This window comes from Pezoporus wallicus, unplaced genomic scaffold (genome assembly GCF_028554395.1).
Source record: "Pezoporus wallicus isolate ANWC-B61680 ecotype Strahan unplaced genomic scaffold, APGP_CSIRO_Pwel_v1 contig_14789, whole genome shotgun sequence".
Lineage (NCBI taxonomy): Eukaryota > Metazoa > Chordata > Aves > Psittaciformes > Psittacidae > Pezoporus > Pezoporus wallicus.
This window is the reverse complement of record NW_026642978.1, coordinates 36,664-49,186: the sequence shown is the minus strand read 5'-3', so window position 1 is coordinate 49,186 and position 12,523 is coordinate 36,664. Positions and strand designations below refer to the sequence as shown.

At 50.4% G+C, this 12,523-nt stretch overlaps 3 protein-coding genes across 4 annotated transcripts in view; 1 reads left to right on the top strand and 2 right to left on the bottom strand.

The window, feature by feature from the left end:
• The first annotated feature begins 80 nt into the window (after window positions 1–80).
• IFT20 (intraflagellar transport 20) lies at window positions 81–1,631 on the top strand. Its single transcript, XM_057396466.1, has 4 exons — window positions 81–215; window positions 426–511; window positions 783–886; window positions 1,297–1,631. The coding sequence occupies exons 1-4, from the start codon at window positions 89–91 to the stop codon at window positions 1,376–1,378; spliced, it is 399 nt and encodes a 132-aa protein (XP_057252449.1). The 5' UTR covers window positions 81–88; the 3' UTR covers window positions 1,379–1,631.
• A 633-nt stretch (window positions 1,632–2,264) lies between these two features.
• Window positions 2,265–4,753, bottom strand: TMEM97 (transmembrane protein 97). Its single transcript, XM_057396465.1, has 3 exons — window positions 4,603–4,753; window positions 3,692–3,836; window positions 2,265–3,173 (listed from the first exon to the last, which is right to left on the bottom strand). Exons 1-3 carry the CDS (start codon window positions 4,723–4,725, stop codon window positions 2,923–2,925), a joined length of 519 nt encoding a protein of 172 aa, XP_057252448.1. The 5' UTR covers window positions 4,726–4,753; the 3' UTR covers window positions 2,265–2,922.
• Window positions 4,754–5,358: 605 nt separating this feature from the next.
• The window catches only part of NLK (nemo like kinase), a 43,455-nt gene continuing 36,290 nt past the window's right edge, over window positions 5,359–12,523 (bottom strand). For both annotated transcript variants that reach the window (XM_057396463.1, XM_057396462.1), the window contains 4 exons: window positions 10,137–10,223; window positions 8,384–8,582; window positions 7,533–7,626; window positions 5,359–7,063 (listed from right to left, as the gene is read on the bottom strand). In XM_057396463.1, the coding sequence (XP_057252446.1) occupies window positions 7,009–7,063; window positions 7,533–7,626; window positions 8,384–8,582; window positions 10,137–10,223 (435 nt within the window). In that variant the 3' untranslated portion in view covers window positions 5,359–7,008. The remainder of the gene's footprint in view (window positions 7,064–7,532; window positions 7,627–8,383; window positions 8,583–10,136; window positions 10,224–12,523) is intronic.

Here is a 12,523-nt window from a genome sequence, read left to right as displayed (position 1 = left end):
CGCGCCGCCGGCGCCAGCGGACTACGGCTCCCAGCGCGCCCCGCGGCCGTGGCCGTGGCAGCGGGCGGTGTCCGGGCCGGGCCGGGCCATGGCGCAGGCGGCGCTGGGCGCGGCGGGGCTGCACTTCGATGAGCTGAACAAGCTGCGGGTCCTGGAGCCCGAGGCGGCGCAGCAGACGGCGCAGCTCCGCGAGGAGTGCGGGGCCTTCCTGGACAGTGAGTGCCAGCGGGGCCGGGCACCGGGCCGGGCGCCGGCGCTTTGCTCCGCTCTTCCCGTTTGGCAGCCACTGCCACAAACCCGAACACGTACCCGTGTGCGGGAGCGCCAGGAATAGAGCTGAGCTAAGGACTGCAGCGGGTGGTGAATGCGTTCGCCTGCCGCGGCGGTGTTGTGGATGGTGCTTCACCGTGCTCTCTTCTTTGCAGAAATAGCTGAATTCCAGAAGATAGTGGGGAGCTTGATTGAGCTTGTGGATCAGCTGGCAAAAGCTGCAGAAAGCGAGAAGATGAAGGTATGTGCAGGTGATCACACTTCACAGCATCATCAGCGTCCAGCAGGCCTTTCTGTGATACTGAAGTCTGGAGGGCTTGTACACGTACACCCAGACTCCTGTGTTTAACAGTCCCACTGCTCCTGTTTCTGTCTGTACATCAGTGTTGTGGTGTCACCCTCCTTTACTATTGGTGTGGCTGAAACACTTGAATCCCAACCTGTCAGCAGTGAGAGGGGTTAAACACATTAACAGATCCCGCTGCAGCTACAGCACTGTCCTCTCCTGACAGGCCATCGGTGCCCGGAACCTGCTGAAGTCTATGGCAAAGCAGAGGGAAGCTCAGGAGCAGCAACTTCAGGCTTTAATAGCTGAGAAGAAGATGCAGCTGCAGAGGTGAGTTACTTGTTGGGTACTCTGGGGCACTGCAGAGTTTGGGAAGTCAATCTCCCCTCTGTGCGTGGCTGCTGGGCACTGCCTCAGCTCGTCCACACAGCCCATCTGCTCAGCAAAGGTGTGCCCTCCTGCACTGAGCACGTGTGGACAACGTGGAGCCACCGGCAAAGGGCTCACTTAAGGCCCATCTCTGATGACTGGCTAAACCGAGGGGCAGCAGCAGACGGGGCAGCTGGGGAAGCCAGTGAGCTCTGACTTGTCCAGCACACGGAGGCACTGCAGAACCGTGGGTCCATCTCACGCAGCTGCTGCTCTGCGGAGGACTCTGGAGCCCAAGTCCCTTCCCTGCAGCCCAGGAGCAGTGTCCTGACCCAGCACGGGAGCTGCTGACCACCTGCTTTATCTTTCAGGTACCAGGTAGAGTACGAGACTCTGTGTAAAATTGAAGCTGACCAGAACGAATTCATTGACCAATTCATTTTCCAGAAATAGAGGATTTTAAGATAAAACCAAACTTGACCATTCCAGAATCTTGAGAACTTCAAACTTCAAAATATGCAATTTTTCACTGTGTACGACTGAAGAGCTTGTTCGTACCAATGGAAGTGTTTGAATTCAGAGTGACTTACACTACGAGTGGCAATAAGGAGGGCTTTCTAACAGGGTGAAGACTGTTGTGTCCTTTGATTTTATAAGTTTTGTACAGTCTACTTCTAATCCAAATTACAGTTGAATTGATACTGCTGTTGCTATGTCACGTCTCTGCCTTTTGGGACTATGCAGCTGTTTGAAAGAAATTGGGGAAATAAATGATTGTTTTCAGACTTTCTGGAGACCCCAGAATTAGGGCCTTCTGCAGAAGGTTAGCCTTGAGCTTCAGGGTTTACAGCTCCCTGGACAGTCACAGTGGTTGTCACATGTAGTATTTGTCTTGTCTGTTAAGACACAGCAGGCAAGCAGCAGGAACTTCTGCAGGAACACGTATTGGCCAGATTATTTTTTCATGGAGTTAGGAAAACCCAGGAAGTTTGCAGTTACCGGAATGGATCGATTACACACACACACACAAACAGCAGGAAATCAGCTGAATTAAGAACTTTAAGCTATGCCCAAGGTACATCCATACCGGTAGTACCACTAGAGTTGAATTCTGTGGGTGGTGGAAGTGATGGAGCCCCAGACTGATGAAACTCCTCAAGTTTGATTCTTGCAGCTCAAATTGAGAACTTAAAAACCCCACAACCAAGCCCACCACCCCTGGGTTTCTGTCAGTGGTAGGTTCTCTTCACTGTACCTTATGCACACATTTACTGTGGGAACTCTCTACACTGCCTCATGGTCATTAAGTCCCTTTTAGTCATTCCCTGAAGAAAACTAAATGCAGTTTAATGCGTTTATTTATTTCCACATGAGAAGTGATTTTATGGAGAGAGAAATTGCCAACCCTTGTTCACAATCCCTGACGTACTTGAGAATCCCCCAGGAATTATGCCTCAGTGTCCAACAAAGGTCACTTCAGGCATTAGTAAATCCAAGTTTGGGCACATTGTATTATCACTGAGCAAATTAACTGACAATCAAAACTGAAGCAGAGCAGAGGAAGGCGGGATTTTAAAGGAAGGGGTGAGGAAGCTCAGAGCGACTGTAGGATGTGGAATGTGTTGGGAGCGTCGCTCTGGGGATCTGTGTGTAACCAGCTCTTGGAAGACACGTTTCTGACTGAAGTGGTTTCCTGGCAGTCCTCTTGGGAACAGGGATCAGCGGCAGCATCCCCCCACCACGCAGTTACACATCAGGTGATTGAAGTCCGGTTTCCCGTTGCAGAGGGCACAATGGGACAGGGAGAGGTGGGAATCGCCTTCCCCTGCATGCGCCGCAGCCGCGGGGCTCAGCTCACACCAAGCCCGTTCTTCCCTGTGGGAGCTGGTGCGCTGGGAACGGCTGCTGCAGCCACCCCCATGGCACAGCGTTTGTCCCAGAGGACCACGTCAGCACAGGCTCTGCGTCAGCGTTGGACGTACGACCCGCAGAGCGGGCTACTTCCGTTTCCGCTTCTCCACGTGGTTGTAGTGGGGGTTGTAGAGCATGGTGTAAAGAAGCAGCAGCGGTATCAGCAAGTAGGGCACGTACACGGAGAGCAGCACGAGGCGCTCACGCTGCGTCCGAGGTCCCAGCTGCTCCGGCCCCGAGAAGTCGTGGAACAGGATGTGCGCGAGGATGGCCACCAGAGTGGTAGCCACATGCGTGGAGTAGATAATGGCCGGAGTCCTTATCCACCTGCAGCTCCCTGCAGGGCAGCAAAAAGGAAGCGTATTTAAGTGCTCTGAAGCAAGGAGGATTCAGCAGCTTGTAAACTACCTGAACATTAACTGCTCTAGCTCTGACATGATAAGGCACAAGATACAGTAAATAGGTAACAGAAAAATTGTTAAGTACCAGTACCAACATGGTTAACATGGTCACCAGTAACAGCATGACATACAGAGCAGTGGTGTGATCGCAAACGTTTCAAGTAGCACAATGAGTACCTGGAACGTATTTCCTTCGGGAGCACACCAGGTGTCAAAACATGGTGCTGGTCCCATGTAAATGACTGCAGCTGACCAGGCCTGTAGTGATGGCCTCTGTTTGCAACAGCCCTTGTTCTTTTCTGCTGTCTCAGATGGAACTTGCCTTGAGAACACGGCAGCGCTCCACTGGCACACCCCTGCCATTGCTTACCCACACCTCCACCCCTGCCGCACAGAACGCAGGCTGCGTGGCAGCACCCCTCAGGACGTGCTTGTACGCTTGCTTTACACCAACCTTTTAGGAAGGCGTAGGCTGCGATGGGGAAGAAGGGCAGCTGCAGGAAAGCTTCACAACAGATAAATGCCTTGAACCACTCCGGGGGCTGGAGCATCAGGGGGTCCCTGAAGGTGGTTGCGTACCACTGCAGCAGCTCCGTCAGCTTCAGAGAGAGAACAGAGCAACACGTTAGCGCACGGAACATCAGCGGCAGCAGAACAGTGACCCTGGTCTGCTGGAGCATCACTGGGGGAAAATGCAGGGACAGCTCAAGGCAAGCACCTGGCTGAGTGTTTCCATGAGAGAAAGGTAAATTCCAGCAGGGTTTTACACTGGACTTTGCACACAGAGATACGTATTGAGATCTGCTGGTTAACTATTAATGACAAACGGGTGCTGTAAGTGGAGGAATTCCACAGGCAATTCTAATGGCACGCCCCGAATTCCCTCCTTGCAAAGCTCGCAGAGGTTCTGGCCGCGCTCCCCCTGATGCCAAGCGCCGTTTTCCACCCACCTCCGTTCTGACTGACGCTCTGGTGTTCATGGCCACCCTGTTCCGACCCCCGCAAACCGCCGGTATCCACCCCCCGCTGCGGTCCCAGCCCCCGCGCACGTTTCGGTGGGAGCACGAGCGGGGCTGAGGCCTGGGCGGGAGCAGGACCAAACCCAAGGCCCGGGGAGCGCTTCCCGACCTGCGGGCGTGTCACGGCCACCGGGCCGGGCCGTGCACGGGGCGGGGTGGGGGGGGATCAAGCAGAACACACACACCCCCCCCCCCCGGAGACCGCACGGACCCAGTGCGTTAAATGCGGCTCCGTTCACAGCGTTTCCTCCCCCCGCGGTGCCCGCACACACCGGATGCTGCGGAGCCGCCGCCGGAGCCACGGCCCCCCCCCCCCCCCCCCTCCACCCGCCCCGTCCCCACTCACGGCCTGCGGGAGCAGCCCCGCGGGCAGCAGCGGCTGCGCATCGATGAGCGCGGTCAGCGGCACGTGCGACAGGAAGAACAGCGCGAACAGCCGCTCCCGCCAGCGCGGCGCCGCCGCCGCCATCGCCGCCGCACCGGGCACGCCCCCTGCCGCCGGGGCCACGCCCCCTGCCGCCGGGGCTGCCCCGTTAACGGCGGCGGAAGCCCCGCATGAGGAGGGCCCGGCGCGGGTCCGCCCGGCTCTGCCCGCCCTGCAGCCACCGCCTTAACGGGGCCCCCTCCGGTACCGGCCCCAGCGCGCGCACGCGGTGCTGGAGGGGGACCGGGACCTTCGCGCCCTCCCCGATGAACCCGGTTGTGTCCGGCGGTGACACCGGGAACACCCGGACACGGGGTTCATTCAGCAGCTTCTGCTCCACAGCGGATCCGGTTCGGCTCCCGCAGGACGGGCACACACAGGGGTGAGGGTGCGGCTGAGGCCGGAGACGGCTCCACAACCGGGGCCTGTGTCTGTGTGCAAACAACTTCAGGCACACAGTGCCATGTGCCTGTATGCGTGTGGATGGATACAGACCTGTGTGTATGTATGTGTATAGATGTGTGTGTGTGTGTGTGTGTGTGTAAAAACCAAAACCATGCCCAAAGCAGCAGTTACAAAGGCTTTTTACTTGCATCCTCTCAGCCAGAACTCGATCCAGATCAGAACAATTCACTGTTAAATGCGGGGGGCTCGGGCAGGAAATGAAGATACCACCACTCCGGTTTCAAATGTCACATTTAATGTTTTCACCACTGTACTTCAAATCTACACTTTACAAAGTGACCAGCAAGTGTGCCACATTAACTGACCAACCTCTGAGATTTTACCTGTCACACCAGTGTCGCCCTGGGCTCTGGAATTACACACGGTTCTCATTCAAGTGAACTGAAATGCTTCAGTTGGTTTTATTCTCAGGAGCCTCGTACAGAAACAAAGACATCGCCCCATCTTTGTTCCGTTATCCCACCTTATTCCTCTCTTTCACAGCAAATAATTACTTCATTGAAGTTAAAACTTCCAAACATAACTTACTGACAGTCTCCAGTTGCAGCTCAGATCACTCGTGTTGAAAATACTCTGCTAAATACAGATAACTTACAATAACTTTAACAGTTAATTGTCCGTAACAAACACACGCGTTCCCTCCAGACCGCTGCTCCCAGGCTCAGACCACCCTTGCGGATCCCTTGGTACGGGTGAAAAACAGGCGCGGGTTTTTCCTGTCTCGGTTTAAATACAAAAGTTGGGACATTCAAGTTTCGAGTCTCCACGCTGAACTTAAAAAAACAAAACTCATGTGGAGGTAAACAAAGCAAGTTGTACACTCCAGGAGGTAGAGGCCTTCAGTTGTGTTCACATATATACATATGCACAGAATTCAGTGTTCCAACAGAAAAACAATGAGCCAAACGGTAACCAAAGTCAGGTCCTACGGTGACATCTCAAGACTTGCACAGCTCTGCCTAAAGCCACGAACACCAAGTCACAGAATTCCCCATGGGCTTTTTTTTTTTTTTTTCCCCATTTTTTTTCCTTTTTTTTTTTTTCCTTTTTTTTTTTTTCCTCAACTCTCCAGTGCAGGAAAAGGTTCTCACAAAGTTTCACAGACCTAAAATGTGCAAGCTAGTTCCTCTCTATACAGCAACGATGCCGGGGAGCGCCCAAATCAGCCCATCAATGGCATTATTTACACACAGAGATGCATGCTGGGGGGTTTCATGTAAGAAAGAGCAGAAAACCTTCTAATAAAAATAGATTAAATATATATATATATTTATACTGGGTGAGGAAACAGAAGTTTAGTCTCTCCTAGTCACAAACTCATTCTCTCTACTCACAACATCTGGTTTTAGAACAGCACACATCACCATCACAGCTCTAGTGAGAAGCTATTTATAGGGCTCGGTCGGGGACGTGCCATCGCCCGACGTGACTTCATGATTGGTCGCAGTCAAGTTTTCTGTATTCCTTAGTTTTAGAAAACCCAAAATCCTCAGGAATGGCTCAATATCAAAAGGTGTTTGTACAGACTCACTGCAATAGAAAACAGAAAGGAAAAGAAAAGACAAACCCTCCCCAAATTTGGTTCGATTCCGTTTGTTCCGAGCTGAGCCACCGCAGCTGCACCACAATTCATCAAACACGTGCAGCTCTGGGGGAAATATTCTCTTCTAAAAGCACAACCACTTTACAAGATTAAAAGTCTAGTACAGCTCTAAATATCATTCATATTGTACAAGTAGTGGTTGTTAATTTAAAACTTCATTAGTAAAATTACAGTACAAGCATGATTAACCTCCAGAATTGCAAATCCCAGGCTCCAGTGGAAAGCTACATTACATCTTCAGTAGTTTATTCTCTTCCACTTCACTCCCAGACCAATGGAGATGGCGGCATCTCGGATGGCTGAGCAACCGTGGAACTGCAACGCAGCGACACAGACAGTCAGTGCTCACTTGCCAGAGCTCAAGGACACCACAGTTAATGCTGCAGCCCCAAACCCAACCCAAACACCCCAGAGCCACCGGTAACAACCAGTCCTGCCCCACATCTACTGACGGGCTTGGGGGTTCTCCACCCATCGGGCCTGCCCCTTACTGGTTTTACAGTGCAGTTCTGCAATCAACCCCCCCAGTTCTCACTTTCAGCCTGAATTCTGTGCTTTACACAAAAATATTACCTGAAACCTTGGCACATTTCACTTAAATTCTAGAAGAATTCATCGAGATATCCTAAAACGTAATCACACAAAGGTGGTTTTTCCCCAAAAAAAAGTTATCTCTGGGCCTTTCCTTACTCTTAGAAACTTAAAACATACAGCATACGGGATGTGTGAATTCGGAACTACTAATAAATGTGAATTAATATCAGATGTGAGTACATACAGTTACCTAATAAAGCTCTTAAAAGCAGCAGACTGAGGGTTGATGCAGAGAGGCACTCTGTTTCCTTTCTGCTGTTCCAGAATGAACTGATGAATTATTTCTGTACGTAGGGGAAGAGCACAAAACACCACAGAATTAACACTTTGCTCCAGTGAAATGCAGTGTAGGCTGGAGGGAAACGCAGCTTCCTCCACTGCAAGTACACTTCCAGAAGGAGCAGGGAATTCTAGCTTCCCGGCATCGAATCCAATGCCAGACCTCACCACACAGATTCACACAGAACTCTTCTGTGCACACTGGAATGAAGTCATATACGAAATAAAACCCCAGTCAGTACTCTAACACTGAACTGGTGATAACCACTTATGGGATAAGTCCCAGTTTTAGGGTGTAACTAAAAGCAGGTTTGGCAAGGGGCTGCTCCTCCATGTGATGGGTGCCAGGACTGAGCTCCATGCGATGGAACTAGTTGTCAGGAACTGCTGAGGGAACACATTTCTTGTCCCTCTCTTCCTCTGGAGTCATTCGAGCTGCCACCAGAGCCCAAATCCCTACCGCTGCTTCTCGGATCGCATTGCTCTTGTTAAAGCTCTGCTTTCCTCACTGGATCTGGTTTCAGAAGCCCCAAATCTGGTTTATGGCCTGTTTGCTGGGATGGAATCAGACTTCAAGTCTCCAGTGCCACAGAGCAACTGCTGGCATTTAGTGACCATCTGTGGCAGCAGGTTCCTCTTCCAGGGACCAGGACTGATCCTCCTCATTTCACCTGACTGGCAGCAGGCTGCACATCCTGCCCACACAGGACTAGGGGATGGAGCAGGAGGATAAATGCAGATGCAAAGATAACTGCTACTCACCTTTCACCTGCCGAACAGAACTGAGGTTCTTCTCAAAAGTGTCATCAAACTTGGGGTTAGTGATGGGTTCAAAGTCACTCGTATAAACTCTTCCAGTGGAGGTGGAGAAGCAACATTTACACATACAAGTGTGGTATCGCAACCGCCCTTCGTCGAGGTATGGGTGGGCTAAGGCATCCTTAGCAGATATCCTTTTGGACTGAAACATGGCATTTGAGGGAAACAGAAGAAACCAGTCAGAACGTTTGCAGAGGTGCTGGAGCAGCCTAAAGAACATTCACTCTAAACTAATCCTGACTTGGTTTACAACCCTCTATCATGTTAAAGGATTGGCTCGTTAGGAAATGTTCTGGATCTCCAAACCCTGCCACTAGAGGGGAGGCTCTGCTTAGAAACCAGCAGCAGCAGCACGGGGCTGACTCTGACCCTCCTGCGCCAGAGCTGCTGACAAAGATGAGGCTGATGGGGTTTTCAGAAATGTGCTTTTCAACAGTTCCTTCCCCAAATACCTTCACATTGTGACTCTATAAAGCAAAACGAGCCCAAAGAATTTAATGTTGGCAATATTTGTGGGTCTGCAAAACACTGCAGTGTGTCCAAAGTGAAACACAAATGTGAGCATCACCGGTAACAGTTCAGGATACGGCATCTGGAGCTCTCAAAGCCACTTTGCACATCGAGTTTCTGAAGACAAGCAGTGAAGGAAGTGCAAGGGAGAGGGGGCAGAGCAGGGGCTGGAATTACAAAAGCTGCTTCCACATTACCAAGGGGTTTTGTGCATAAACTGAGCAAAGCATCAGTCAAAGGAGAAGAACACTGCGAGGACTGGGGCAGAGCTGCTGCTGAGAGCCTGTAACCAAATCCGTTGTTATAGAAGGTTACAGAGCAAAAGCAGTGGCAAAGCTGGAAGGAAAACCCACGTGTCCCAATTCCCAGGGTATGTTTGAGAATCAGCGCTGCTAAAGGATCATCCTGAGCCCTTAGAACACAAACCCACAGGTATTTAAATGTGACGTGGGAACACCGAATCACAGCATTGTAAGAAAGGAAACCGCTGAGGTCTGTTGACGTGGAAGTTATGATTTAACATCTGGTTTGTGCAGTAAAACAATCTGAAGGTTTAAAATAACTCAAGGGGCAGCCTTCTGAGTGCTCCATCAGGCACAGGCTTCCCCTGTGCAGCGTGGCCAACGTCTGATTTCATTTGAAATGCAGGGGGGGTCTGCAGGAATGCAATAATCATTGATTCCGGTACCAGTTTTGTACCATGAGCCCGAGAGATGAAACCCACAGCCCACAGCAGCTCATGTTCATCAGCAAAACAGATGCTGGGTGGAAAGCGAGATCCTGTTATGTGACTGTGCGGATGCAGAAGGAATCTTGTGTGTGTTGCAAGACCACGAACACCCACGTGTCTCTAATTAGAACAGCAGCAAAGGATCTGATGTTCTGCTACCTACACCTCGCTGGGAAAAGCGAGCGTGAGTCACCAACACCCTCATCTTTCACACCCTGTCGCAGCTTCCTTCAGAAGACCAATAGGTTTTCAATGCAAACCCCCATTCCAGTGGGGAATTAACTGACCCATTCCAGGATGATACTTTTTTATGTCTTTTACAGACCAAAAGCACCAGAAAATGCACGTGGAAGAAGCCAGTTAAAGCAGTTCTTCACTTAAAATACTCATTTAAGTAGCAGGCAATAAAAAGTGTTGAAACAAACAGTATTAGAAGTAATTTTAAATCATACTTACTGGATCAAAGACCAACATTCTGCAAAGGAGATGAACTGCTTCGTGTGTAGCTTGACTGGAGAGTGTATATAGGACAGGAAGAGATGGCTGTAGGGGAAATGGGAGACAGAAAATACAAAGAGTTGTCCTGTCAGATCCATCAGCAGCAGAACGCTGTTACCACCCGTGCTATTTTACAGTTACCAAGGACAAACTTGCTGTTGAAAAGGACATTCGCTGCCTAACGCTTCCCAAAGAGACAAAAACCACTATTACAGAACTCAGCAATTCTACTATGGATCCAATTGATTTCTTTTTGCCTTCGTTCAGATGCAATGCCTGAACAAACCTGTATTTCGCTCAGGGCTTCATTAACCCCATCCTTTCCAGTATTCCACGTTCCTGATCTTGGCCGCTGCCAAATTAGGGATTGCTTTGCTTTTCCTTAGCCCCGCAATCCATATCTGACAGTGACATCCAGCACAATTACAGTGACCTTCAGGCATCAGCATCCTGCATAAACAGGCCAGGAGCAAGGCTGGAGGGGCCGGGGGAGCAGGAAGGGGTTCACTGGCCTCCCCCTGGTTTATGAACCATGTGGTTCACCCAGGCTGGAACAGGCCAGAAGCTGGGGGCAGCAGCAGCGTGGCTCCTGCTCTGGTCACAAACACAGCTCTGCAGCTCGTTGCCCTCTTGATTTGCTCACACTCAGGGCAGCCTGAAGAGCTGAGAGCTTCCAGTGCTAGCTGAGGGTGAAAAGGCCTTGTGGTTTCATCCATACACTGGGGCATGGACAGGGCAGCACTCCTTACTTACAGAAGCTCTTGCACTCAACACAAACGAAGGATGCACTTTTGCTACTCTGAATGCCCCTTGTCTGCCATTCCAAGAGCACGCGGTTGTGCAGAGCTTTTGGAACAGCCTGCTCTTGACAAACTGCAGCCAGGTCCAAAGCCAGAGATCAGAAACAGCCCTGACAGGAGCTCGAGCAAGGGCAGAAGGAACTGGTGAAAACTGAATTGCTCTAAGATCGGATTGTCATGGAATCAATGGTTGGGTCTGGTAGCAAGTCGGGTGCGTCCCAGGGGATCTCTCTCTTCCATAGAGAATCCAAGGACCACATCAGGAAGGGAATGAACTCCAACACGTTCTACTTTTAGAAGTGGGTCAGCCCCTGACTGCCAGGGAACTCCAAACCACTCCTTACAGCACATGGGCACGTGGGAGGAGACGCTCCTCCTCCTGCTCCAGTCGCTAGCGGTCCACTCACACGGAGTTTGAAGTGAATGCTTTAAACCCAAAAGTGACAGAGAAGCCTGCTCAGTTTGTGAACCTCCCTGCTGGCAGCGCACACGGGGCGTGGGGCTGCGCCCAGGAACGTCAGGCATTCATCTATTTTTACACGAAGCAGCAAAATGCTTCACCCCCCAACTCCCACTGGGCTCACCTACATCGCGTAAAAATAGCTTGTGTGGCAGAGGGATCGCCGGTTCCAGCTTGGTTTTCTCTCCCTATTAATCTAATAAAGAAGCTGGTAACATTTAGCTATTTATAACCACCAAAGCCTCCATTTCAAAAGATGAAAAGCCATGAATTTGCATTCAGACATGAAGAGTGCTTGGGGCTGAAACCAGAGAAACGCCATTCAAGAGATCACTTCCCCCGATTTCCGAGCTGCAAACGAGCTCCAGAGACTGCTCAGCTCCTGTGGCATTCCATGGAAAATGAACGGTGTTTTCCTCAGCAAACACAGAACTAATGCTTATAGTTTATTTCCTATGACTTGGTGCCTATGGAGCGTTAAATCTCTATTGGGAATGTTTTAATCCATTTCACCTCACTTGCTTTTTAGTATTCCCATCATTTGGTGGGTCAAGAGACAAAGGATTTCAGAGGCTTGTGCAAGAACAGCCTTAGCATGGGGATGAGAAACTCAGAAGACATTCAGGTACCCACTTCAGTTCTCGATAGAACATCCTGGTGAAACAAATGGAACGAAGCTAACAAATACCAGAGTTCCTGCTTACTATCACAAAAGAGTACAACTGCTGCACTTTGGAAATGTCAAGCTATCTTCCCATTATCAGAATTTAAATCCATATATTCTATAAAGCACGTGGATCTGGTTTATGCTGCTGCATATCTGTATATATAGGTACAGTGGATGTATCTCTCCCAGTTTCCACCACTATAAAACTTCTTTTCTTCTAAACACCTCAAGCCTCATAAGTGCAGCACCCCAGCACATTACAGAGCAGAGCTTCAGTTACAACTCCTCTAGCAAGTGATAGCAAAAAAATACACTTGATTTGTTTTAAAACTGCTAGAGAAAGACTTCAGGAAACCCTCCTATTATTAATGTTAGCAGAAAAAAACCTGTCATAAAATGGAATAGAGACAACTTGATG

What these genes read in the sequence shown, in the direction of transcription:
- IFT20 (XM_057396466.1), top strand. Translation starts at nt 89, where the DNA reads ATGGCGCAGGCGGCGCTGGGCGCGGCGGGGCTGCACTTCGATGAGCTG. An exon ending in GTGCGGGGCCTTCCTGGACA is followed by an intron (nt 216 to 425) that starts GTGAGTGCCAGC and finishes TCTTCTTTGCAG; the next exon opens with AAATAGCTGAATTCCAGAAG. An exon ending in CAGAAAGCGAGAAGATGAAG is followed by an intron (nt 512 to 782) that starts GTATGTGCAGGT and finishes CTCTCCTGACAG; the next exon opens with GCCATCGGTGCCCGGAACCT.
- TMEM97 (XM_057396465.1), bottom strand. Translation starts at nt 4,725, where the DNA reads ATGGCGGCGGCGGCGCCGCGCTGGCGGGAGCGGCTGTTCGCGCTGTTC. An exon ending in CGGGGCTGCTCCCGCAGGCC is followed by an intron (nt 3,837 to 4,602) that starts GTGAGTGGGGAC and finishes CTCTCTCTGAAG; the next exon opens with CTGACGGAGCTGCTGCAGTG. An exon ending in AGCCTACGCCTTCCTAAAAG is followed by an intron (nt 3,174 to 3,691) that starts GTTGGTGTAAAG and finishes GCTGCCCTGCAG; the next exon opens with GGAGCTGCAGGTGGATAAGG.